The 27,320-nt window shown below is 37.2% G+C and overlaps 1 protein-coding gene across 50 annotated transcripts in view; it reads right to left on the reverse strand.

Annotated features, from left to right (window-relative positions):
- The window catches only part of SCAPER (S-phase cyclin A associated protein in the ER), a 521,170-nt gene that overhangs the window by 124,492 nt on the left and 369,358 nt on the right, over positions 1–27,320 (reverse strand). For all 50 annotated transcript variants that reach the window (XR_011526452.1, XR_011526476.1, XR_011526453.1 and 47 more), the window contains one exon: positions 16,570–16,693. Coding sequence is in view for 47 of the 50 variants with exons in the window: in XM_070573827.1 (XP_070429928.1) it covers positions 16,570–16,693 (124 nt within the window). In the remaining 3 variants the exon portion in view is untranslated. The remainder of the gene's footprint in view (positions 1–16,569; positions 16,694–27,320) is intronic.

Below are 27,320 nucleotides of genomic sequence, written 5' to 3' on the forward strand. Positions count from 1 at the left end.
GGAAGAAAAGTCCTGCAGAGGGACTCAGGAGACTAGGATCCAGGTCATGGGTTGATCACCAGGTAGTCATGTGATCTCTCTGCCACATCTCAATGTGCTCATCTGCAATACGGATTGTTTAGAATTGGTCCAACATTAAAAGTCTATCAATCTATTTCCACAGCACTCAGTAATACTTTCATTGGCCTTTTTTTTTATTATGGTAAAAAACATGTAACATAAATTTATCCTCTAACAATTTTTAATATACACTATAGTCTAACTATATGTACATTAATGTAAAAAAGATTTCTAGAACTTTTTCATCTTGCATGACGGAAAGTGAAAGTCATTGAACAGCAACTTCCGATTACCCCTCACCCCAGCTCCTGGCAATCACCATTCTACTTTCTGTTTTATGATTTTGACTACTTCAGATATTTCATAGAACTGAAATCACGCAGTGCCTGTCCTTCTGTGACTGACTTATTTTGCTCAGCACAATGTCCTCAAGGTTCATTTTTGTTGCAGCATATGACAGGATTTCCTTCTCTTTAAATGGCTGAAAACCATTCCATCATATGTATATACATTTTCTTTATCTATTCCTCTGTCAAGGGACATTTAGGTTCTTCCAACCTCTTGGCTATCATCAATAATGCTACAGTGAACATGAGACTGCAAATATCTATTTCAGATACTGATTTCAATTCTTTTTGGATAAATACCAAGAAATGATCCCATATGGTAGTCCTATTTTTAATTTCTTAAGGAACTGTCATACTGTCTTCCAAAGTGGCTGCACCTTCCCATCAGCAGCGCACAAGGTTTTCAATTTCTCCACATTCTCACCAATCCTTGTTATTTTCTGTGTTTTTGATTGCTTTTTTTTAAACAATGGTCATCCAAATAGGTGTGAAATATGTCATTGTGCTTTTGATTAGCATTTCCCTGATGATTAGTGCTGTTGAGCATCTTTTCATATGCTTTTTGGCTGTTTGTATATCCTCTTGGGAGAAATGTCTATTCAAGTCTCTTGACCATTTTTTAATCAAGTTATTTGTTTATTGGCTGGTGAGTCATAGGAATTCATTATGTATTTTGGATAGGAACCTCTTATCAGGTATATAATTTTCAAATACTTTCTCCCATTCCATAGGTTACCTCTTCATTTTGTTGATTGTTTCCTTTGCTGTACCAAAGTTTTTTTAGTTTGTGTAGTTCCATTTGTTTACTTTTGCTTTTGTTGCTTGTGCTTTTGGTATCACAGCCAAAAAATCACTGCTAGGACCAATGTCAAGGAGATTTTTCCTTATGTTTTCTTCTAGTTTTAGAGTTTCAGGTCTTACATTTAAGTCTTTATTCCATTTTGACTTAATTTTTGTGAATGGTGTAAGCTAAGGGTCCAATTTCATTCCTTCGCATGTGGATATCCAATTTTCCCAATAGCATTTATTGAAGAGACTATCCTTTCCCCTTTGTATATTCTTTATGCCTTTGTCAAATATTTGTTGACTGTATATACATCAGTTCATCTCTGGGTCCTCTATTCTATTCTGCTGGTCTGTGTGTCTGTTTTTAATGCCACTTTACTCTAATCTTAATTATTTCCTTCCCTCTGCTAACTCTGGGCTTAGATTTTTTTTCTTTTTCCAATTCTGTGAGGTGCAAAGTTAAGTTGTTTATTTGAAATCTTTCTTCATTTTTAATGCAGGCATTCATTGCTATTTTAAACTTCCCTCTTAGCACTGCTTTTGCAGCATCCCATAAGTTTGGGTGTATTATATTTTGATTTGTCTCAAGATATTATCTAATTTCTCTTTTGATGTCTTCTTTGACTCTGGCTTTTCATGAGTGTGTTCTTTAATTTCCAGATATTTGTGTTTAATTTCCACATATTTATACTTACAGTTTTCTCTCTGCCATTAATTTCTATTTTCATTCCATCTTGGTTAGAAAACTTACTTGGTACCATATCAGTTTTCTTAAATCTGTTGACTTGTTTTGTGACCTAACGTGATCTATCCTAGAGGATGTTCCACGTACGCTTGAGAAAAATGTGTATTCTGCTGCTGTTGGGTGAAATATTTTGTTTATGTATATTATGTCCATTTGGTCTACACTGTTGTTCAAATCCTTTGTTTTGTTATTAATTTTCTTTCTGGATGTTTATCCAGTACTGAAAGTAGGGTACTGAAATCCCCTACTTTTTTGTTTTGCTGCTGTCTTCTTCTCCTTTGAGTTGTTTCAATGTTTTCCTGCTTATATTTGGGTGTTCTGATGGGTGTATATGTATTTACAATGGTTATATTTTCCTGGAAAACTGACCTTTTATTATTATGTAATGTCCTTTTTTATCACTTCTGAGAGTTTTTTTCTTTTGACCAAGATTAGCCCTGAGCTAACATCTGCTGCCAATCCTCCTCTTTTTGCTAAGACTGGCCCTGCGCTAGCATCTATGCCCATCATCTTCTACTTTATACGTGGGATGCCTGCCACAGCATGGCTTGCCAAGCAGTGCGTGGGTCCGCGCCCAGGATCTGAACCAGTGAACCCTGGGCCACTGAAGCTGAACATGCGAACTTAACCACTGTGCCACGGGGCTGGCCCCTTCTGAGACTTTTTGACTTCAGGTCTATTTTGTCTGGTATAAGTATGGCCACATGTGCGCTCCTTTGGTTACCATTTGCATGGAATATCTTTCTTAGTTCTTTCACTTTCAGCTTACGTATGTCCTTGAATCTAAAGTGAGTCTCTTGTAGACAGCATATAGTTGGATCTTATTTTTTGATTCATTCAGCCATTGTATGTCTTTTTATTGGGGAGTTTAATCTAGTTACATTTAAAGTAACTATTGATAGAGAAGGACTTACTGTTGCCATTTGGTTGTTTACTGCCTTATAGTTACTTTGTCCCTCATTCCCCTTTTGCTGTCTTCCTTTGTGTTACTGACTTTTTTGCAGTAACATGCTTTGATTCCTTTCACATTTGCTTTCCTGTATCTTCAATAGGTATTTTCTTTGTGGTTACCATTGGGCTTAAAAAAACACTTTAAAATAATAGTTTATCATAATAATAGTTTATTATATAATATTATAATTGTTATATTACTTATAATACTCTATTTTAAGCTGATAACAATTTAACTGCCTACAAAGGCATTACACTCTTACTCCTCCCTGCATTTTCTATTACTGATGTCACAAACACACACTTTATATTATGTATCCATTAACATATTTTTTGTTGAGTTCATAATAGTTTACATCATTGAGAAATTTCAGTTGTACATTATTTCTTGTCTATCACCATATAAGTGCTCCATCTTCATCCCCAGTGCCCATCCCTCCATCCTCCTTCCCCTGGCAACCACTGGACTGTTTTCTTTTATCCATGTGTTTGTTTATATTCCACATGTGAGCGAAATCATATGGTGTTTGTCTTTCTCAGTTTGGCTTATTTTACTTAACATAGTATACTCCAGGTGCATCCATGTTGTTGCAAATGGGATGATTTTGTCTTTTTTTATGGCTGAGTAGTATTCTACTGTATACATACACCACGTGACGTATTCCTTATCCAATCATTGGTCTATGGGCACTTGGGTTGCTTCCATGTCTTGGCTATTGTGAATAGTGCTGCAGTGAAGATAGGGATGCATATGTTACTTTGGATTGTTGATTTCCAGTTGTGTGGATAGATACCCAGTAGGGGGATAGCTGGGTCATATAGTATTTCTATGTTTAGAATTCTGAGAAATCTCCATACTGTTTTCCATAGTGGCTGCACCAGTTTGCATTCCCACCAGCAGTGTATGAGGGTTCGATTTTCTCCACACCTTCGCCAACATTTGTTATTTTTAGCCCTAGTGATTATAACCATTTTAACAGGTGTCAGGTGGTATCTCAATGGAGTTTTGATTTGTATTTCTGGGACGATTAGTGATGTTGAAGATCTTTTCATATGCTTATTGGCCATCTATCTTCTTTGGAAAAATGTCTGTTCATATCCTCTGTCCATATTTTGACTGGGCTGTTTTTTGTTGTTGTTGTTCAGTTCGGCAAATTCCTTATATATTATGCAGATTAACCCCTTGGAGATATATGATTTGCAAATATTTTCTCCTAATGGTGGGTTGTCTTTTTGTTTCAGTCTTAGTTTCTTTTGCTTTGCAGAAGCTCTTTAGTCTGATGAAGACCCATTTTTTTTTTTTTCTTTTCTTTTCCTTGTCTGAGAGGACACGGTATTTGAAAAGATCCTTTTAAGTTCCATGTCAAAGAGTGTATTACTTATATTATCTTCCAGGAGTTTTATGGTTTCAGGACTTATCTTCAAGACTTTCATCCATTTTGAGTTTATTTCTGTGTATGACATGAGATAATGGTCTGCTTTCATTCTTTTGCAAGTGGTTGTCCAGATTTCCCAAAACTATTTATTGAAGAGACTATCTTTTCTCCATTGTATGTTCTTGGCACCTTTGTTGAAGATTAGCTGTCTGTAGATGCGCAGTTTTATTTCTGGGTTTTCAGTTCTGTTCCATTGATCTGTGTTCCTGTTTTTGTACCAGTACCATGCTGTTTTAATTACTATGGCTTTGTAGTACATTTTGAAGTCAGGGACTGTGATGCCTCCAGCTTTGTCCTTTCTCAGGATTGCTTTAGCAATTCGGGGTCTTTGGTTGCCCCATATGAATTTTACGATTCTTTGTTCTATTTCTGTGAAGAACGTCATTGGGATTCTGGTTGGGATTGCATTGAATTTGTAGATATCTTTGGGTAGTAAGGACATTCTAACTAGGTTTATTCTTCCAATTCATGTGAATGAAATCTCTTTCCATCTCTTTCTGACATCATCTATTTCTTTCAATAACGTCTTATAGTATTCATTGTATAAGTCCTTCACCTCCTTGGTTAAATTTAATCCTAGATATTTTACTCTTTTTGTTGCGACTGTGAATGGAATTATATTCTTGAGTTCTCATTCTGTAAGCATGTTATTAGAGTATAGAAATGCAACTGATTTTTCTAAGTTGATTTTGCACCCCACAACTTTGCTGAAGTTGTTAATTATTTCTATTAGTTTTCCAATGGATTCTTTGGGGTTTTCTGTATATAAGATCATGTTGTCTGCAAACAGTGAGAAGTTCACTTCTTCACTCCCTATTTGGATTCCTTTTATTCCTTTCTCTTGCCTAATTGCTCTGGCCAAAACTTCTAGTACTATGTTGAATAAGTGGTGATAGTGGGCATCCTTGCCTTGTTCCTGTTCTCAGGGGGATGGCGCTTAGTTTTTGCCCATTGAGTATGATGTTGGCTGTGGGTTTGTTATATATGGCCTTTATTATGTTGAGGTAATTTCCTTCTATCCCAAGTTTGTTAAGAGATTTTATCATAAATGGTTGTCAGATCTTGTCAAATTCTTTCTCTGCATCTACTGAGATGATCATGTGGTTTTTAGTCCTCATTTTGTTAATGTAGTGTATCACACTGATTGATTTGTAGATGTTGAACCATCCTTGTGCGCCTGGTGTAAATTCCACTTCATCATGATGTATGATCTTTTGGATGTATTGCTGTATTCGGGTTGCCAATGTTTGGTTGAGAAGTTTCATATCTATGTTCATCAATGATATTGGCCTGTAGTTTTCCTTTTTTGTGTTGTCCCTGTCAGGCTTTGGTATCAGAGTGATGTTGGCCTCATAGAATGTGTTAGGAAGCATTCCATATTCTCCAATTTTTTGGAAGAGCTTGAGAAGAATAGGTATTAAATTCTCTCTGAAAGTCTGTTAGAATTTTCCAGGGAATCCATCTGGTGCTGTGCTTTTATTTTTACGGATGATTTTGATTAGTGTTTCAATCTCTTTACTTGTGATTGTTCTATTCAGATTATCTATTTCTTCTTGCTTAACCTTTGGGAGATTGTAAGCGTCTAAGAATTTATCCATTTCTTCTAGATTGTCCATTTTGTTGGCATATAGCTTTTCATAGTATTCTTGTACACTCCTTTGTATTTCTGTGGTATCTGTTATTTCTCCTCTTTCATTTCTAATTTTATTTATCTGAGCTTTCTCTCTTCTTTTCTCTGTAAGTCTGTCTAGGGGTTTGTCAATTTTATTTTTCTTCTCAAAGAATCAGTCCTTGTTTCATTGATCTCTCCCACTGCCTTTTTTGGTTCAATCGCATTTATTTCTGCTCTGACATTTATTATTTCTCTCCTTCTGCTGACTTTGGGCTTGTTTGTGCTTCTTTTTCTAATTTAGTTAGGTATAGTTTGAGATTGCTTATTTGGGATTTTTCCTGTTTGTTAAGGTGAGCCTGTAGTGTGATGAATTTCCCTCTTTGTACTGCTTTTGCTGCATCCCATGAGTTGATATGTTACATTTTCATTTTCATTTGTCTCCAGGAATTCTTTGCTTTTTCCTTTAATTTCTCCAATGACCCATTGGTCATTCAACAGCATGTTGTTTAGTCTCCACATCTTTGACCCTTTCTACTTTTTTCCAGTAATTAATTACTAGCTTTATAGCATTGTGATTGGAAAAGATGCTTGTCATTATTTCAATTTTCTTAAATATACTGAGGCTTGCCTTGTTTCCCAACACACTGTCTGTCCTTGAGAACGTTTCATGTGCACTTGAGAAGAATGTGTTTTCTGCTGCTTTTGGATGGAGTGTTCTATATATACATCTATTAAGTCCAACTAACCTAGCATTTCATCTAATTCCACTCTTTCCTTGTTGATTTTCTGTCTAGAAAATCTCTCCATTGATCTGAGTGGAGTGTGGAGGTCCCCTAATTTTATTGTTATTATTAACATCTTCTTTTAGGTTTGTTAATAGTTGCCTTATGTACTTTGGTGCTCCTGTGTTGAGTGCATACATATTTATAAGTGTTATGTCTTCTTGGTGGAATGTCCCTTTGATCGTTATATACTGCCCCTCTTTGTCTCTCTTTACCTGTCTTATCTGGAAGTCTACTTTGTGTGATATAAGTATTGCAACATCTGCTTTCTTTTGTTTGCCATTAGATTGGAGTATCATCTTCCATCCCTTCACTCTGAGCCTGTGTTTGTTGTTGGAACTGAGATGTATTTCCTGGAGGCAGTATATTATTGAGTGTTGTTCTTTAATCCCTCTCACCACTCTGTATCTTTTTATTGGAGAATTCAATCCATTTACATTTAGGGTGATTATCGATATATGAGGGCTTAATGCTGCCATTTTATCACTTGTTTTCTGGTTCTCTAGCATTTCCTTTGTTTCTCATCATATGTCTTTTGGTCTACCAATTGACTTACGTAGTTTTTTACATTGTGTTTCTTTGTTTTCTCCTTATTTATTATTTGAATTTCTGTTCTGCTTTTTGTTTGGTGGTTACCATGAGGTTTATATGCAAAAACTTGTAGATTTGATAGTGCACTTTCTAATGGCCTCTTATTTCCTTAGACTAAACTGATTCAGTCCCCTACCTTTTCCCCTCCTATGTTGTTTTTCTCACATCTTATTCTATTTTGTGTTATGAGTTTGTGGTTAAGCACAAGATTATCTTTGTCTTTGAGGTTTCCTTTCCCTTTATCCTTTATGTTATACTTGAATTTTGTTAACCTGTTCTGATATTATAGCCACAATTTTCTGATTTTTTCTACCTATTTATCTCCTTACTCTGTGCTTTGTAATCCTTTTCTCCCTGTTTTCTTTATTTTCAGGTATGAGGGCCTTCTTCAGGATTTCTTGTAGAGGCGGTCTCATGGCTACAAACTCCCTTAGCTTTTGTTTATCTGGGAAAGTGTATATTTCTCTAACATAGCTGAAGGATATTTTCGCAAGATAGAGTATTCTTGGCTAAAAGTTTCCGTCTTTCAAAGATTTGAATATGTCATTCTAGTCTCTCCTAGCCTCTAAGGTTTTTGCAGAGAAATCTGCTGAAAGCCTGACAGGGGTTCCTTTGTAGGTTATTTCCTTCTGCCTTACTGCCTTTATTATTTTTTCTTTGTCATTCACTTTTGTCAGTTTCACTAATATATGCCTTGTGGTAGGTCTTTTTACATTGACATAGTTAGGAGATCTGGTAGCCTTCCTCACATGGATTTCCATCTTCTTCCCTAGGTTTTGGAAGTCCTCTGCTGTATTTCTTTGACCAAGACTTCTGCTCCATTCTCCTTCCCCCTCTTGAATACATATAATTCTTATGTTGCATTTCCTAATTGAGTCGGATATTTCTCAGAGGCTTTCTTCATTTCTTTTTAGTTTTAGTTCTTTCTCCTCCTCTATCTGCAGCATTTTAACATGTATATCCTCTATTATGCTGATTCGTTCTTCTACGATGTCTGCTCAAGTGTTCAGGGAATCCATATTTTGTTTTATCTCATCCACTTTGTCTTTCATTTCCAATATTTCTGATTGGTTCTTCTTTATAGTCTCCATCTCTTTTGAGAAGTAGCTCCTGAACTCACTGAATTGTTTCTCTACATTCTCTTTTAACTTGGTGAGTTTTTTGATGATAGCTATTTTGAATTCTCTGTCATTTAGATGACCTATTTCTGTGTCTTCAGGACTGATTTCTGGGTACTTAGCATTTTTTTCTCTTCTGGACAGTTAATATAATTTTTGATTCTGTTAGAGAGTGTGCCTCTGTTCTTCCACATCCTGGTATTACTGCTCACCATTACTACCCATTTAGGTAGTACTGGGGTCAAGAGCTGTGTATCCTAAGCCCTCTGAATTCTGCTGGGATCCCTGGCACTGGAGCCAGTGCTGGGCGAGTAGGGAGGAGGGGGGCTTTCTTCTTCATGCTCTCGCAGGCTTACTTGCTGTGCCCTTGCTAAGTGCTCTCCTGGGTGTTGGCTTGATGAAGTCATCTCCGTGATAGCTTTCACCTCAGCAGCAGGCTTTCCCCTAGGCTGCAAGGGAACTCAAAGATCTTTGATGTTCCTGTGAATGAACATCCCCCCCCTTCATTCCTTCTAAGAGGTGGTGGTCAGTCCCATATTGCAGTCTTTTTGGGGAAGGAGCGAAGTTTGCTCTTACCACGTTCTGCCTCCTCTGAGGGGGGCTCCAGCCTCTCCATCCTCCAACGTATGGTTTTGTGGATCTCTAGACGTCTTTTTTGTTGCGTGGATGTCTTGTGCTGGAGTATGAACGTCTTTTTCATTCTATTGTGGAGGGGAGAGATCACCAGGAGAGCTCACCCTGCCAGGATGCTGATGTCACTCTTCAACTTATTTTAATAGTTATAGTTATTTGTATATTTTTGTCTTTTCATTTGTATACCACAATTAAGAGTGATTTACACCCCACATTACAGTATTAGAGCATTCTTTACTTGTTTATATCTTTACCTGTACCAGTGAGCTTTATACTCTCATATGCTTTCGTGTTGCTATTTAGAATGTTTTTGCTCTATTTGAAGGACTCTATTGAAGGACTCCCTTACTCCCTGCTTGTAAGGCAGGTCTAGTAGTGATGAATTGCCACAGCTTTTGATTATCAGGGAAAGTTTTTACTTCTCCTTAATTTTTGAAGGATAGCTTTGCTGGATAGTGTTTTTGGTTGGCATTTTTTTCTTTTAGCAATTTGAATTTTTCATCTTAGACATTCAGCACTCTTTTTCATTCTTTTTTCTTTTGTTCCTGTGACTGGATAATTTTAAATGACCTGTCTTTGAGTTTGCCAATTCTTTCTTCTGCTTGATCAAATCTGTTCTTGAAATTCTCTAGCTAATTTTTCAGTTTAATTATTGCATTCTTCTGCTCTAAAACTTCTGTTTGGTTCTTTTTATATTTTTTATCTCTTTGTTGCTATTTTTATTTTATTTATAGTCATATTCTGGAGCTCACAGAGCATCTTTATAATGATTATTTTGAATTCTTCCTCATTTAATTCACACATCTGTTTCTTTAGGATTGGTTGCTGGAGACTTATCTTGTTCCTCCATATGGGCCATGGTTCCCTGTTTCTTTGTGTGTCTCATAACTCTCTGCTGGGATCTGCACATCTAAACAACAGTCACCTCTTCTTTTTATATACTGGCTTTGTAAAGGGGAAGATATCAAGCACCTTGGCTAGGGAATCTGGGGGTCTCTAAAGCTTTATTGTTGGGGGATGCAACTTCTTGGGCCTATGTGTGTGATTTCTCTTTTCTCTCTTGCTCCCTCTGGTGTCTGGCTGCAGCACTGCAAGTTCTCTGGTTCTACAGCAGCAAGTTGCCATGCTCTCTCTTGTTCTCAGGGGCAGCCAGGCATCCAGAGTATGCCAGGTCCCCACCAGTGCCCTGAATCAAGTGAGATAGGTACAAGTTCCTTGGGCAGCCCATCAAAAAGCCAGAATGCTAGACTCACATGCTACTCTTCTCTCTCTCTCTCTCCTGAAGGAGAACCTCTAAGCTGGGGTATTATCTGCCAGTGGCTAAGTTGTGCCAGCTTGGGAGAGGGGTGGTCACAAGTAAAGTTAAACATGTCTTCTTACCCATTTCAATGTGGCTGTTTCTGCCTTTGAAATTGCCCAGTGTACTACAACATCTTAACTGTTTTCTGGAGTTCTCCTAATGGTATATTGACCTGTACATTGTTGTTAAGTTGGTAACTCCGTGGTGGAACAAGGGCTGGGACCTCCTATTCTGCCGTCCTGCTCTTTTCACTGGTCTTTTTATTGCCTTCCAATGTGCATGTCTGGTCTCCTCAAGGAGACAATTTGAAGCTAGACACCCACTGTTACATGCACTGAATGATTTAGGTACAGAGAAGATGTTAACAATAACTTACTGAATGCAGGAAGAAACCTGCTGTAACATACATTAAAGCTTTCATGCTTCTTGAAAGATAATACATCTGTGTTGGCCTTCACCCTAGATCATGCCCATCTAAATATACTGTTTTCGCAGGGCTCCAAATAAATTCCCCAGCAGCTTATCCTAAAAATCCTACTTTGAATCTATACTGCAAGAAAAAGCACATACTTTTACAGTGACACATGTGCTAATTTATCTTTTGTAAAAATCATAACCTAGAATTATAGAATTTCTACCCTTCCTCAAGACATAGTCGAATTTAATTTCTTCCCAAAAGTGTCTCTAGTGCCCCAAGTTAGAATTTATTCATTCATTGATCAAATATTTAACAAGTACCTCTTATGTGCCAAGTACTGTTCTAGGTCACTTGGGTTACGCTGTAGCTCTGATTGTGTTACCAAACTTCTTATAGCTTTTCTTTAATATTCATATATGCAAGTTCTTCCTTCCTTAACTGTGGGCTTCTAGAGTGAAGCAAGTGTGTCTAATCTACCTCTGTAACCCTGGTGTCTGCAGTGCTTTGCGCATAACTGAAATGAAATATGAGAGTGCGAAAACAAACTCTAAGCAGCTAGACTAGAAAAAAACGTCTTCTAAACCATCTCAGTTTGCTAATGAACCAGAAAGGCTGAAGTGCCTCATAATCAGATGTCTTATAAACACTATCCTATCTCAATTAATTAGCTTCTTTATGTTTCTTTCTAATCCTTCTGGAAAATGTCTTTTTTTTTTTTTTGAGGAAGATTAGCCCTGAGCTAATAGCTCCCACCAGTCCTCTTCTTTTTGCTGAGGAAGACTGGCACTGAGCTAACATCCATGCCCATCTTCCTCTACTTTATAAGTGGGACACCTGCCATAGCATGACTTGCCAAATGGTGCCATGTCTGCACCCCGGATGTGAACCAGAGAACCCTGGGCCGCCGAAGTGGAACATGCAAACTTAACTGCTGCGGCACCGGGCTGGCCCCTGGAAAATGTCTTGATGACTATTTTCTATTCTTTACTTAAAGAGTACTAATAAGTTTGTGGTCCACATTCCAGTAACTCTGCCTCAAAACAAGTGAGCAAGAAAAATGGAAATGCACTCAAGTGATTTACAGAAATGTAAAAACCATCAATAGCCACCACCACCTCCACCTCCTGAAAATTAGGAAACACACCCACCTCTCCCAACTGCCACAAACTCAGTCACAGCAGTATTAGAATTGACAGCTAGAGAATAAAGAGCCTAAAAGGAACTTTAAAAACCAGGAACTGCCACGTATAAGGAAAGGTGGAATAAAATGTGTTTGGCAAACAAATGTCCCAGGATCCCAGTTCAATATTGAGCAAAATAAACACAGAATGTGATGAAATCCATTGGCTGGGAGATTAAAAGCTTTTCTGAATGTCAAGAAACCCTGAGGTCACAAGCAAGGAAATATTATTCAAAAGAAACTGGGGCTTTCAAAGAAAAGGGAGAGGATCAAGCTACTTACAAACTCCCTGTACATGGTAGATGCTTAATAAATGATAGCTATTTCAAAGTCCATTAGAGATCTCGTCAAGATGGCGGCGTAAGCAGACTCTGAACTCATCTCCTCCCAAGAACACAACCAGGTTACAACTATTTTTGGAAAAATTATCTTGTATAGAAAACTGAAAACTGGATAAAAAGAACCCCCACAACAAGGGACAGTCCTGACTAAGGTGGAAGGGGCAGAAATTCCTGCTAGAGAGAAAAAGTCACCTTTGGGAGCAGCGGAATTTCTCAGCCGCCCAAGCGGGAGCCATCCTAAGGTACACAGTCCTCCCTGCAGGAGTGAGGTCCGGAGTGGGGGCTTATACTGCTATAAGCATCCTTCAGACTCAACACAACTACTGAGACGAGGGTCTCATTATCTGGCTTCGCTGGCCATTAACTGCAGCGGGGAATATCCGCAGAAAAGCTATCGGGCGAAAGCCGAAAAGACCCGGGTTTTCAAGGGCCCAAGCACAAACTTCCCCGTCTCAGCAACCTAAAATCACCAGAGAGAAGGCTGACAGTCCTTTGGTGAAGAGACTCACCTGGTGGGCTCTGGGGGCATCTCGATAAGAGGGGGGATCTCTCCAGAGACTGAGACATTGGTCAGGGTCATTGTTCTGACCCGGTCCAGGCGTGCTGACACAGACCCTGGGCAGACGCCACTGAGGTTCTTCCCCAGGCCTGTTAGCCCAGGGGGCTGCCACACCCACTAGAGCACAGATTTAATCCAGTTCAGCCAGGGCAGGCAGCCCAGTCTAGGGACCCGCCCCACCCAACAGTAAGCCCTCAGGCTTCTTGTCGGCCTGCATTTTCTGGGTGCCTTTATCCTCTACAGGCAGGTGAGTGTGTCCACCTCTGTGTGGTGGGACCTGTGTGAAGACCAGGGTAACTGTGGGGGGCACTAGTGGAGAGGTGGGGGCGTTTGCAGTGGGGCATCAGGGTACGCTCCAGGGGGCTGGGAAATGCATACAGACCAGGACTGCGTTGATGGGGTGAGTGGTCCTGTGGGTCCTGTCCAAGCTCACCAATACTTAAAAGAAAAGAAATGTAACCAACAACTCAGTTAAATAATGGGCAAAAGATCTGAACAGAGATTTCTCCAAAGATGATATACAGATGGCCAACAGGCATATGAAAAGATGCTCAACATCATTAGCCATCAGGGAAATGCAAATCAAAACTACAATGAGGTATCACCTCACTCCGGTCAGAATGGCTATAATTAACAAGACAGGAAACAACAAGTGTTGGAGAGGATGTGGCGAGAAGGGAACCCTCGTACACTGCTGGTGGGAGTGCAAACTGGTGCAGCCACTATGGAAAGCAGTATGGAGCATCCTCAGAAAATTAAGAATAGATCTACCATATGATCCAGCTATCCCACTGCTGGGTATCTGTCCAAAGAACTTGAAAACACAAATGCATAAAGATACATGCACCCCTATGTTCACTGAAGCATTATACACAATCGCCAAGACTTGGAAGCAACCTAGGTGCCCATCAAGGGACGAATGGATAAAGAAGATGTGGTATATATACACAATGGAATACTACTCAGCCACAAGAAGTGATGAAATCCAGCCATTTGTGACAACGTGGATGGACCTTCAGGTTATTATGAGAAGTGAAATAAGTCAGAGGGAGAAAGCCAAATACCATGTGATCTCATTCATAAGTAGAAGATAACAATAATGACAAACAAACACATAGCAATGGAGATTGGATTGGTGGTTACCATAGGGGAAGAGGGGAGAGGGGAGGGCAAAAGGGGTGATTAGGCTCACATGTGAGGGGATGCACTATAATTAGTTTTTGGGTGGTGAACATGAAGTGATCTACACAGAAGTTGAAATATATTATGATGTACATCTGAAAGCTATATAATCCAATGTTACTGCAGAAAAAAAAATGATAGCTATTTCAAGGAACTGAGGTCTAGCTCAAATGTCCCTCCTCTGTGATGTCCCAGGCAGAACTAGTGAACTCCTTCTTCTCCTGTATTCTCCTCTCCACTGTACTCTGTATAGGCTGCCATCACATCATTTACCATATGAAACCTAAATATCTGTTCCCACTCCTAAGCAGGGATTTCCTGGATGGTTGGGATCATATCCTATGCTTCTCTGGAATTGGAAATAGCAGGCACTTAACTATTAAATGAGAGAATAAATAAACTACCTCATATGATCTCTCTCAATAAAAATAGGTTTTGACCAGAAAAGAATGAAGTACTAGGATGGAAGATACTGTCCGTAAGTCATCTTCTTCATTCCTTCACATTTCAAATGCCCTTCTCTTTCATTACTTGTTCTGTTCAAAGTACACTAATGTCTCTTCTTCCATTACCAATACAGAATAAGTTTCACGAAGTAAATTCTTCCAGATGATGCAGCATGGAACAGGGGAAGAGCATGGGATTTGGTTTTTTATTTGTCACTTCTTATTTTGAAATAATTTTAAACTAACAGATATATTGCAAAAATAGTAGAGTTCCCTTCAATTACTATCTCCTACTGTTAACATCTTACAAAACCACAGTATAATTATGGAAAGCAGGAAATTAACATTGAGCCAATAAAACTGACTATTCTATAGACCTTATTTGAATTTCCCAATTTTCCCACTAATGTCCTTTTTTTGGTCTAGGATCCCATACTACACTGAATTGTCAGGTCTCCTAAGTCTCCTCCAATCTGTGACAGTTCCCCAATCTTTCCTTGTCTTTCATGACATGGACACTTTTGAAAAGTATCAGCCAGTTATTGTGTAGAATATCCCTCAATTTGGGTTTGACAGATGTAAGTTTGACTCTTGGCTCTGTGACTTACTATTTATGTATCTTTGGGCAAGCCAATCCCTTTGGGACTCAAGTTTCCTCATCTGTAAAACTGGACAATAATACTGACTTTATGTTTTAAAAATTAAATGAGGCAATATATATTAAAATGCTAAGTATTTTCTCCTTGTCCCTGCCTTTCAACTATTTCTGACAGAATTTTTTGCTAAAACGTCCTACCAATATTTTATTCCTTTCTTTTATAGATAAACCATATTTAATTTAGCCCTCAAGTGATGACTCAGTATCATCATTATAAATACCCATTGTTGTAACTGTGTAACAGCTCTAGGTCTGTGTCTTTGTTCTCTCTCATTGCTGTCCCCTTTCATTGTCAGTACACTTCCCTGTAAGGGCTTCATACATTTCCTTTCTGATTTTCAGCTTGAGACACGTGGGGATCCATTTATTCACTCACATATTCATCAATGACTGAATCTACTGCCAGGCCCTGTATTAGGATCTTGGATAGAGTGTTCAGTTACCTTCTGTCCTTGTTGAGTTTATGTCTAACATAGAAAATGGACAAGTAAATAGCTAATGTGATCAATTCTACGAAAGATGTAATGCCTAGAGCATATAAGAAGAATACCTAACACCTAGACTTGGGGAAAGAGTCAGGCTGGGGAAGGTTTCATGAAGAAGGAGCCATTATGTCTCAGTTAAGGTCTGCAGAATGTGTAGAAATTAACCAGATGGAGGAGGAAAGAGAGCAAAAGGCATGTAGTTTAGGAAGAGCTATTAGAACTATGTGCTGAGTAAAAGTAGATCGGTTCTGAAAAATAAATCTCTTATGTTGTAAACTTGCAGCTTGAGAATGATTTTGTGCCAATACCTCAGGGGCTCAGAAACTTCACCAGGAAACTTCTGGCCCCAGGGCTGTGTTCTGGAGACTGCAGTTCACAGACCTAAACCTTTAGATATTACACTGAGCTTACCTCTTGGAACATCTGTGAACTAAAATAAAATTTAAGGCTACAATTGGCTGCTTGTTCCACTTTCAAAAGTATAACAGGTTTGTCCGTTTCTGGCAGAGGACTTTCTTGCTTAAAAAATAAAATCAATGGCCATCAAAAAGTCCTTTTTAAACTAACCCTTTTAACTGAGCTAGCAAGAGAGGTTTTGAGGTTTTCTGAGCTTTCTTCTCTTCTATAGCACACTCATTCCTGTGGCTTCAGAGGTTTGGCTTTGAGTCTAGCCGATTCCAAAGCTTCAGTCTAACCATGTAAATCTGTGATCTTGGCAAGTGTTACAAGTATATTATCCATTAAATATTGGAACTAAAGAGAATCCAATATGAGATTTTCAAATTAAGTGGTTTCTTTGCCAGTCCCTATTTAACTCTTCCAATGATCTTTACTTTTTTCCATCTGAAGAGTAAATAAGCTAAATTCTTTTAGTTTTCTCCACAGGGAATATTTTTCAAACCTTAACTGCTTCTAACTCAAAGCAATAATCTTACATACCGTCAACTGGTGTATCAGGAGGTCCATTAAAAAGGTAATCTTGTTACTAAACAGAACATCAGTGCAGTTTTCTGAACAATTATTGCAGGTGAGGTTGTAAACATTGACTGCATTGCAGAGAGACCTAATAGAAGGAGAAAAACATCATTTATAAAACCTGAGCAGCTCTTCTCTAAACAATTTAGAATACGTAAAATGAATAGTACAATAGCAAGAGGCATGGGATGGAAGACACTCTAAAAACCAAGCCAAATACTATTAGGTACAAGGACCATCAGCTAGACATAAAAGCTTATAATTTTTATCCAAAGTCCAGTGTTCATTTGTACCTAGTACTTGCCTCTTATTAATTTCTTAGTTGCAGCAGCAGACAATGGAAACATATTTACCAGTCCATCTGATAATATCTTAATAATCTAAGATTAGATATTACCCAGGAACTTTGGGATCTAAAATTCTTGGAATAAACCCAGAAAAAAGGGTCTGTCAAAGCTTCTGTTGCCAGATCTTCTGGTCCAAGAAAAGGGCAAATGACAGAAGGAGGGAGCACACATGAGGAGAAACTAGAGGCTTTCCCTGTGAGACAAGAACTGCAGAGTTCTGAGGAGTGAGCAACACACCTGCTTGGAGGTGTGGACATGGTTCCAGAGTGCCTCAGCAGAGGAGGACCTAGAGAGTACAACAGTGTAAGGTCAAACTGGTCAAAGAAATGCTTTCTTTTAGGGATTAAAAAAAGTATATGCCAGGGCCAGCCAGGTGGTATAGTGGTTAAGTTTGCAAGCTCCACTTCAGCAGCCCGGGGTCTAGGGGTTCAGATCGCGGGCACAGACCTACACACTGCTCATCAAGCCATGCTGTAGCAGCGTCCCACATACAAAATAGAGGAAGATTGACACAGATGTTAGCTCAGTGACAATCTTCCTCAAGCAAAAAGAGAAAGATGGGAAACAGATGTTAGCTCAGGGCCAATCTTCCTCACCAGAAAAAAAATTATATTTCATTGTTTAAAGAAACTTTTGGAGCAACAAACTCAATGAGCACTCTTCTGGGTGCTTTGAAGACTCTAATTAAAACCTGCATTGCCTGAGTGTTCAATGTTGATTCTAGCCTGAATAAATCTCCTGCTTAAGTTCCATGTACAAATGTTTTGATTTAGTCTCTTCTAATCAGTCCTCAAGAACAATAATTCTTAAAGTGTGATCCATGGACGAGTGACATCAATATCAACTGGGAACTTTTTAGAAATGCAAATTCCTAGGCTTCATCCTAGACCTACTAAACAGAAACTCTTGGGCTGAACTCCAGCAACTTGTGCTTTGACAACTTCTACAGGTAATTCTGATGCACCTTTAAGTCAGAAAACCACTGCTCTAAAAGTCAGGTTCTACAGTTTGACTGAGCACTGAAATTACCTATAGATCTTTAAAAACATATACTTGCCTGAGTTCCTCCCCTGGAGATGATAGCTGGGGGATGGGTGAGCTCCAGACATCTGCATGTTTCAAAAGCTCTATGGGCACTTCTGAGGTGCACCCAGAGTTGAGAAGTACAGTTCTAAGAACTACCATGTGAGTATGTATTCACTCAACAAACGTCTACGTGTCAATGGATTTTCCAGGCACTATGCTAGGTGGACAAGACCTCATGGAGGCTCTCTGTCCTCATGGAACTGACACTGTAGTGGGAGAGAGATGGTGAAGAGAGCCCCTGTTGTATCTGTAACCATCTGTTTAACTGATATAGTTGTATCTTGTGCTTCACATAATTGATAGGTCCCTGAGAACTGGGCATAATAGGGTTTATTGGTAGAGTATGAGTATATACTCTATTGGTAGGGTATAAGAGTAGAGACATCGGAATAAGATATATCTAGGTTAGAATCCCAGTTCTGTCATTTGAGATTTTAGTAACTTACTCATTTAACATCTTAGCATCCATTTTCTCACCTATAAAACTGAGATAATATTACCTAAGCTTCACACGGTTGTCATGAGAATTAAATGACATGATATCTGTAAAATATTTAGGGCAGTGCCTGGCAAATGGTGAAATACTTAATAAATTATAGCCTTTATTAGGGTTATTAGTATTATTCTTGTTATGAATAAGGCACAAATGAAATATTAATAAATTGAATCAAATAAAGCATGCTATAGAAGCTATTATTTCCAGGTTAATAAAGCACATTGCTTCCCAAATCTTTTCAAGGTATGCTGGCATGAACAATGGAAAGAACTTTAAGTTGAAGAGAGCCAGGAGGAGACTCAGCTCTGTCTGGCCTCATTCAATCACTGAGGGCTGTACAGAAAAACCTTGGTACACAGGTAAGTCATTATGACCCTTGGTTAGAGGTTCTACTAAGCAAATCCTTCATAAATGCAAATAAGCACCATTTCATTTATTAGATAACATATCTAGATTTTGCAAAGACAGTTCTTTTTTAAAATTGAATAAATAGCATGTATTTATGATTATAAAAATAATTGTAATAAATTTGGGAAAGAGAAGCACAAAGAAATAGTAAAAAACTATCAAGAGATAATTTGATATTTGTACTTCCAGGCTTTATATTCTTATATATATTTATTTAACAAATATATAATGAATATTTCTCCATGACACTTAATATTCTTCTGTAACACTGGTCTTTTTTTTTTCGTTACCTTGAGGGTATTATGCTGAGTGAACAGTGTCTTCAGTTTTAAAAAAGTAGCAGAATGCCTCCTTAGAAGCTTAAAAGCTTACAAACTCTTACTCAGAAGCGTAAACTATAGAACAGATAAACTCAGAGCTGCTCTGACTGAAACAGAAGCGGTGGACCCAGGGCCCTACTCTGCTCCCTCCTCTCACAGAGCCTTGAAGGGCTCCTCAGAGGCCTGGAAGTGCATTCCCTTGGAGTACAGTAAAAACTACTGAGCTTTGATTTAAATTCAAATTATTTACATTTAAAATTAAATGAAAATTTAACTTGGTAACTTTTTGAACAGGAGTGATGACCATAGTACAACATATGCCCACAAAAAGGGTATATGGTGAAAAGCATTGTTCTCTTACTTATGTGCATCAGCCACTCAATTTCCCACCTTAGAAATCACCATGGTTACTAGGTTACAATCCTTCCAGAGAGAGTCTATGCATATGTAAGAGTTTTTTCCCCCTACACAAATAGTATCATATAAGATTTGGAGGTTGAAGTAAATCAAGTCCATCTTCCTGTGGCTCTTGGCTATTGTTGCTATTAAGCAAGGTTTGGAAATGTCAGGCTTTCCTGCAGCAGCATTCCAGGTTCTATTTTTCAGCTTCTGGGTGACAAGAACCAGTGGGATAACTTGTGCTACTGGATTTGATTTCATAATCTCTCATCTGCAGCTTCAGGTACCCATTCTGTGGTTTCCTGAGTGTGAGAGACAGTTGTGTGTGGTATTAGCTTATTTCCTTCCTTACTTGTATTGGCCCCAGAGGGAGAAGCACCCCCCAGTGGATATGTTTGGTATTGTTTTGGAGTCAATCCAGGTCTACAACCCCTTCCAACAATTTTGTAAGCATCTAACGTCTTATTCTAAATTCCTTTCCTGATTAAAATACTTAAACTGAGAAAAACTGCATGATTTTAAAAGGCTGAACAGTGTCATCCTATGAATATAAGATTTTATGTCAACCAATCCCTTACTATTGTGTCTAATTTTCAATGTTATAAATAATGCTATTTTAACAGTCAGAGTTCTTAGTTACAAGCCACAAGAAGAAAGCTCTGGCTGATTTAAACAGAAAGGGAATCAACTGCCAGGTTATTGGTATATCATAGGATTTATAAAACACAGCCGTAGAAGTTACACTGCCATGACCAATACCCAAAGCACATACTACCAACTGATCCGCTGAAAAAAACTACTGGGCGCCATATGCCACAGATTGAACTCACACTGTGACTTTGGACACTAGATGCAGCTGCCTCCAAATGTCAAAAGAAGAAAGTTTGTGATGTCCTTGCTTGTTTACTTCATTAGCTTCAGAGTACAAGTCTGGAATGGGTATGCTGGGTTGTGAAGCCTAAGTGAGAAGCCCATATCCTAGACACAACGAAGACTGGGAAGGAAATATCTGGCATTCGCAGGTTCTGTAGTGGGAGGGCTACCTTATATGGTTGGGAACTCCACAAACATAGGATGTGCTCAACAGCAAACATGGGATGTGCTCAACAGCATAACCCATGATCACATTAGCTATACTGGACAAATCATTCTGCTTCCTTAAGGTAAATTTCCAGTAATGATAATTTGGGTCAAAGGATATGAACATTTTAAAGATTTTTGATAGAACTGCCAAATTCAAATTGCCCTCCACAAGAAAATATTTTAAGCCAATTTATACTCCCAGAAAAAGAGTTTCTCCATGCTGTCACCAACACTGGATAATCTCATTTTAAAAATTCTTTACCAGTTTGACAACTAAAAACGGTATTTTTAAAGGTTGCGTTTCATTACTAGTGTGACTAAAGACATTTTCATGTGCTTATTAGCTACGTGTATTTATATTTTCTTGAATCATCACTGTGAACTTTTTAGCCATTTTTCTATTGGGGGGTTTGCCTTTTTCTTATTGATTTATAAGACTTTTTACTGATAATAAAGATGTTAACCTTTGATCACAGTATGCTGTAAATAAATTCTCCAGTTTGTTGCTTATCTAAATTTCTTTTGCTTTTCTTCATAAAGAGTGTTTTATTTTTATTTGATAAAATCTTTCTAACTTTTCCCTTAGTACATCTGGCTTTTGTGTCAGACTTAGAAGAAGCTTCTCACTTCAAGATTATAAAAATATTCTTTTAAATTTATTTCTAATATTTTCATAGATTTTACATTTAAATCCATGATACAAAACTGATTGTGGGATAAGGTATAAGGTAGGGGTTTGCTTTATTATTTTTGTTAATATTCTTATCCTCTACTTCAAATTTGTTTTGGAGGTTTTCATCTTTTTCTTAATGATTTATAAGGATTCTCTCATTATAAATATAACAAAGGGTTAATACATGTTGTTAATATTTTTTCCAGTTTACCTATTGCCTTTCATTTTGCTTACGTTATTTTTGAGGTATTTTTTATGTACTGAAGCCAAATAATTTTATGTAGTCTAACAATTTTTTATGGTTTTATTTTTTCTTCCCTTCCTCCTATCCTTTAAAAAGTTATTCTTCACTATGAGATGAGGTAATTATACATTTCTATCTAGCCATTTGTATTTATTTTTCCTTGAATTATCACTAGGTGTGGTAATTTTATGGTTTAACAATTCACTATCAAGTCATTTAGAATTTATTTTGATGTGTAGTATGAGGCAGAAGCCTAAATTTATTTCCACCTTTTCTCTACTGGTTTGAAATGCCACCTTTATCCTAACTGTGTAGAGGATATATTCCCAGTTTCCTAGCCTAATTGATAATTTTGTCAAGCATTGCACCTATATCACATTGTTTTGTGTACTGAAGCTTTATTGTAGGATTAATATATAAAATTGTAGAACCTTAAAGGCTTAAAAATAATGAGGGTACTACATTTAGAACGACTATAACCTTTACAGCTTTGTAATTGTATCCTATTTTCCCTTTGGTTTTGATCTATAATTTTTATAGCCTTGATTTTTAATTTCTATTTTTCTGTTTTATTCACTAAAATCCCTAAAACTTGTCTAAAATCTTTTGTGGGTTATCATAAGGCATAATTAAACATACACATAAAAAACCAAACAACACATAGTATAGGATTTTGTCCTGATGCTCTCTGTGCTTCACATTAAAGAAAAGGCGTTATTGGCGAAGTGAGGAATGTGCATCCATATAATAATATGCTCACAAAACTCTCCCAAGGAACTTCCACAAAGAAACTACTTTCTGAGGAGAAAAAAAAGCGGGGGACCAAAAATCTCATGGTCAGGAAAAACTTTTTCACTCAGTAAAACTTGTTTGAAAAGACAATCTCTATTTGAAGAGCACCTGTCTTAGAAAGATCTCCTCTTTGAACCCAGCCTGGGTGGTCTGCCCAAGCAGCTTTCCCTGTAATTTAAAACTCAAACAACTGGAAGTACTTTTTAACATCAAATAGAAAGCCCCAGATTTTAAAAGTGTCTTCTGAGAAGACATGAAAATCTTACTGTCCATTTTGTCAAAAGCACACTGTGATTGGGTTGAGATAAAGGCTTTCTGCTTCAAATAATCATGACTACATGAGTGAATCTTGTGTCAGTAAGTCTTCTCACTGAAAATGTTTCCTCTGAAAAACAGAGGATAGACAAGGCACCACAAAACTGAGTATTGTGGCAATAAGTGTGGGAACATATTTACATACAAAAAGGACAGAAATTAAATATAAGATTATTACCTAAGAAATTATGACATAGTTAAATAGAAAAATCCCAGGTGGCTGCAGCCTACGAGGATTTGATAATATAACTTAGGAAGTATATAATCTATATCCCTATGCAGTTTGCGGTGGTTAAGACTTTTCAGAAAACACTGTTATCAAAAGCCACCATCTTACACCTGTGTCAAGAGAGCAGACAACTCATTTTAAAATAACTGCCATGAGCATTTTAAAACCAGAGTCTCAAAATATACTATAATTTATCAAATACCTTTGGTTTGCATTAACCATTTAATAAATGATACATAGTTTACATACATGGGGGGAGAGTGAACACCTTTAAGTTCCTGCAGAAAAAAATTCTGTGACAAGTAGGCACAGCAAGTATCATAGTCACATTATTAATATAGCTGCAAAGAGAAACTTAGAATTTTCATCAATTACTGTTTCACCCCTTACATAAGAAAGAGATTGGCCTGATGTGGGTAAGTGTAGAAAAGGGACAGATTCTCACAAAATATAGAGGACGGTTAGCAAATGATATAGGATTAGTTTGAGGAAAGATTATCTAGACAGAACCAGACCACACAGACCTGAAGTAATATCAGTTCCTTAGGAAAGGGAGAAATGAATGTTATAAGTAGAGTCCTAATACATATTATAATTTATCAAGTACATTTGGTTCACACTAAGCATTTTAATAAATGGTATATGGTTCATATCATTGTCATTCTCAAAATATGCTTTGTCTTTATAAAACTCCAAACGAAAAGAACTTCTTTAGATATTATTAAAAAGCATTATCTGAAACTAGGGGGATCTACTTGCAGTTAGAATTCTAATGCTCTAACTGGACCCACCAAATGAGTGGCCTCATCACAGAACAGGACCTGTAATCTCCGCCTGGCTCTGCAGGAGTGGTCCACCTAAAGGCTGCATATGCCAATTCTTGAGGCTGAAAACTGAGACTCGTGTCAAATCACTGAACACTCTAGCTATATCACTTAACCACTCTAAGTTACTTCCAGGTAAGGTCCTTGCCTGATTCATCCCTTTTGGGGCCCTCACAGTCTGCAGCACAGAGATGGCTGAGCACAGGGATGTCTAATGAAGGGACAACTATCTTCCTTGTTTCAAGCAGAATGTAACGCATTAATTAACCACATTTTCCACTATTCTACTTTAACACTCATTAGAATGAACAGAGGTAGGAACCATGCTCCCTACTTAAAATATCTTGTGAATACATACTGATATTTCAGATTCAAATTCAGGACTAAGAGTTTTTTTCTTTAAATTCTTCTATACAGTAGCTCTCTCTCCTTTTTTTTGACACTGAGAATCTTGGTCCTCCAGGGCAACAAGGATGACAGAATTAGAATATCCGTAATTACTCATTTTTTTATGCTATATTACAACACATACCAGTTTCAGAATAACAAAACTAACAGTACAAGCACTAATTATGATTACTAAAAAAGTTAAAAACATTTTGGCATACGCTGTACCCATTCCTCACCTCCAAAGAGGTTGTACTAGCTATATTATCAGAACATACAGTCATTTCATACCATACTCTCCCTCTTAATCTTCTTCAGTTTTACTGCTATAATTACATATTTAATGCTCACTACCAGTTCATATGTAAATGTATCTGTAGTTATTTGCTTGTCACAAGCTTGTTCACTACTAGATTCCTTAGGAGGGTCTTGTGGCAACGATATTCCCTGAGTTCTTGCATGTTGAGAACAGTGTGTTTGTGCCTTTTAAAAAGGAAGGTCGATTTTGCTGGCTATAAAGTTCTTGGCATATATCTTCTTTTCTACAGTATATTAAAAGTGTTACTCTATTATCTTCTGAAATAAAGTATTGCTATTGAAAAGTTGGATGATAAATTAATTCTCTTTTCCTTATAAATCATGTGCTCTTTTCTGCTCTTTCAATATGTAATTTTTAAAATTGAAGTACAATTTATACATAGTTAACATTCACCCTTTTTAGTGTACAGAGTTTTGATAAATGCATTCAGTAGTGAAACCACCACCAAAATAAAGATAACAGAATCATCACCTCCAAAAATTCCCCTGGGCAGCTGCTTTCTAGTCAGCTTCTCTCCCAACCCCTGACAATCATATATCTGTTACCTATTTCAATAGTTTTGCCTTTTTCAGAATGTCATGTAAATGGAATCATTCCATACGTAGCCTTTTGAATCTGGCTTCTTTCATTTAGCACAATGCATTTGGATTCATCCATGTTGTTGCATGCATTAGTAGTCTGTTCCTTTTTATTTCTAAGTAGTATTTCATTGCATGGATACTTTCTATGCTTATGGATTGCTTATTCATTCACCAGTTGAGGAATATTTGGGTGGTTTCCAGTTTGGGGCAATTATGAACAAAGCTGCTATAAACATTCATTTATTGGTTTTGTGAGAAGATATTTTTTTATTTTTCTGGGGTAACTATCTAGGAGTGGGATTGCTGGGCCATATAGTAAGTGTATGCTTTACTTTATGAGAAACTTACACACTGTTTTCCAAAGTGGCTGTACCATGTTGCATTTCCAGTAGTGTAAGAGAGTTGCAATTGCTCTGTATGCTCACCAGCACTTGGTAGTATGAGTTTTGTTTTTAAAGCAATTTTAACAGGTGATGACAAAGTACCTTATTATGGTTTTAATTTGTATTTCCTACTGATGTTGAGCATCTTTTCTCACACTCATTTGCCATCTGTGTATCTTCTTTGGTGAAGTATCTACTCAAATCTTTTGCATATTTATTAACTTTTATTTTGTGATGTATAGAAAGCACCTAAAACACTTGCTGGTCCACAGCAGGAACTCAAAAATATACACTGACTGACACAATGAATGAATATAATACTCTTTTCCTCACCCAAAAGAGGTAAAGAAATCACACTACCTAGCTTAGAAAACATGTGGAAAGTTTATGATCCTTAAAATTTTAAAGGAAGTAAAATCAGCTGTCATTTGCAAACCAGATGATAGTAACAGATCTATCTCTTAGCTCACCTCTACAGAAAGGGGAAATATTCTAGTGTATATTATTGAACCAATCAATCTCAAATTAGAAAACAACATACAGTGCTTAAAAGACTGCTAAGACAGTGTTATCTGATTGCATTTATAAAGTTAGTTATGGTGGCAAGGGAGAAAATTTTCAAATGCAGTCTCATTTTAATAATGTTCATTGGGTCTGTTGTACCAAATATTTTAGATATATAATACTGATCAGAATAAAATATATTGAATAAAAGTAGAGAAAAATGGTATTTGACATGGAAAATGTATTTGTAAGAAGTCCTGTATGTGCTCTTGCATATATGGAAATCTTTAAGAGTTATTATTTTGTTGATAAAATTAAAAGATATTAAATTAGTACAATTAGATAAAAAGTCTTCGTTAATAAGAAAATGTCTTCGTAGCAAGAAATGTGAACACAGAAGAATGATGCAGAAAATTTAACAATGAAGAGATTAATTCAGTCTTGACATTTTTGTGACCAAAGAGAAGGTGGACTTGTGACAGAATTTGGGAGGTTTTTTCTGCAGTGGACAACTGGACATTTGGATCAGTGTAAGCTGTGGATGAAGAGGAAAATTTCTCCCACTGGTGCTGTGATGACTAGCATAAACTTACACTGTCTTCCCTGCCTTCAGCTTCATCCTTTCTGATGCTAGAACACTTAACGGTGGATGGAGATGGTGGGGGAGCCAACATCTAGGAACAGCAAATCTCAGCTCAAGACAGGGCTCTTCAAGAGATGCTAATTATGCGGCCTGACCAACCAGTCTTCACTGTGGGGATGCAAATTATATGCATCCTATACTTCAGTTTGCATCAAAACTCAATGTAACAATCACAAATGATTATTACATTGCATATCATATTCTACAATGTACATTTTAATACCACTAAAATTAACTTTTAAATTAAACAATTTTTCTAATTATAATGACGCCTCAGAGGAAGGAGTAAGAAATCTTCAACTAGATGTGTTATTTCAAGGGTTTTTGTTTAATTGGTGAATTTGATAGAATTAGAATAGGCAGTTTAGTTATTCCACAGACACATATAATTTTAGCTGGGAAACCATATATACTTTAAGTACCAACTAATTAAACTTTCCATACTTCCTAAAATTAATCTCCAACTGAGGTGTTACGTTTCAAAGATAACAATAATAGATTTTAAAATGTAGAGTGAGCATCAAATTCAAACATTAATGTTAAACTTTAGTGCAATAATACATTTAAAAATGTAGGGTGAGCATCAAATTAAAGCATTTATTTTAAACTCTAGTGCTAAACCCTACCTTGTCTAATTACAAGACAGTTACGATTAGCAAGTTTTTAGATATGTTCTTAGGTA

This window comes from Equus przewalskii, chromosome 1 (assembly GCF_037783145.1).
Source record: "Equus przewalskii isolate Varuska chromosome 1, EquPr2, whole genome shotgun sequence".
NCBI lineage: Eukaryota > Metazoa > Chordata > Mammalia > Perissodactyla > Equidae > Equus > Equus przewalskii.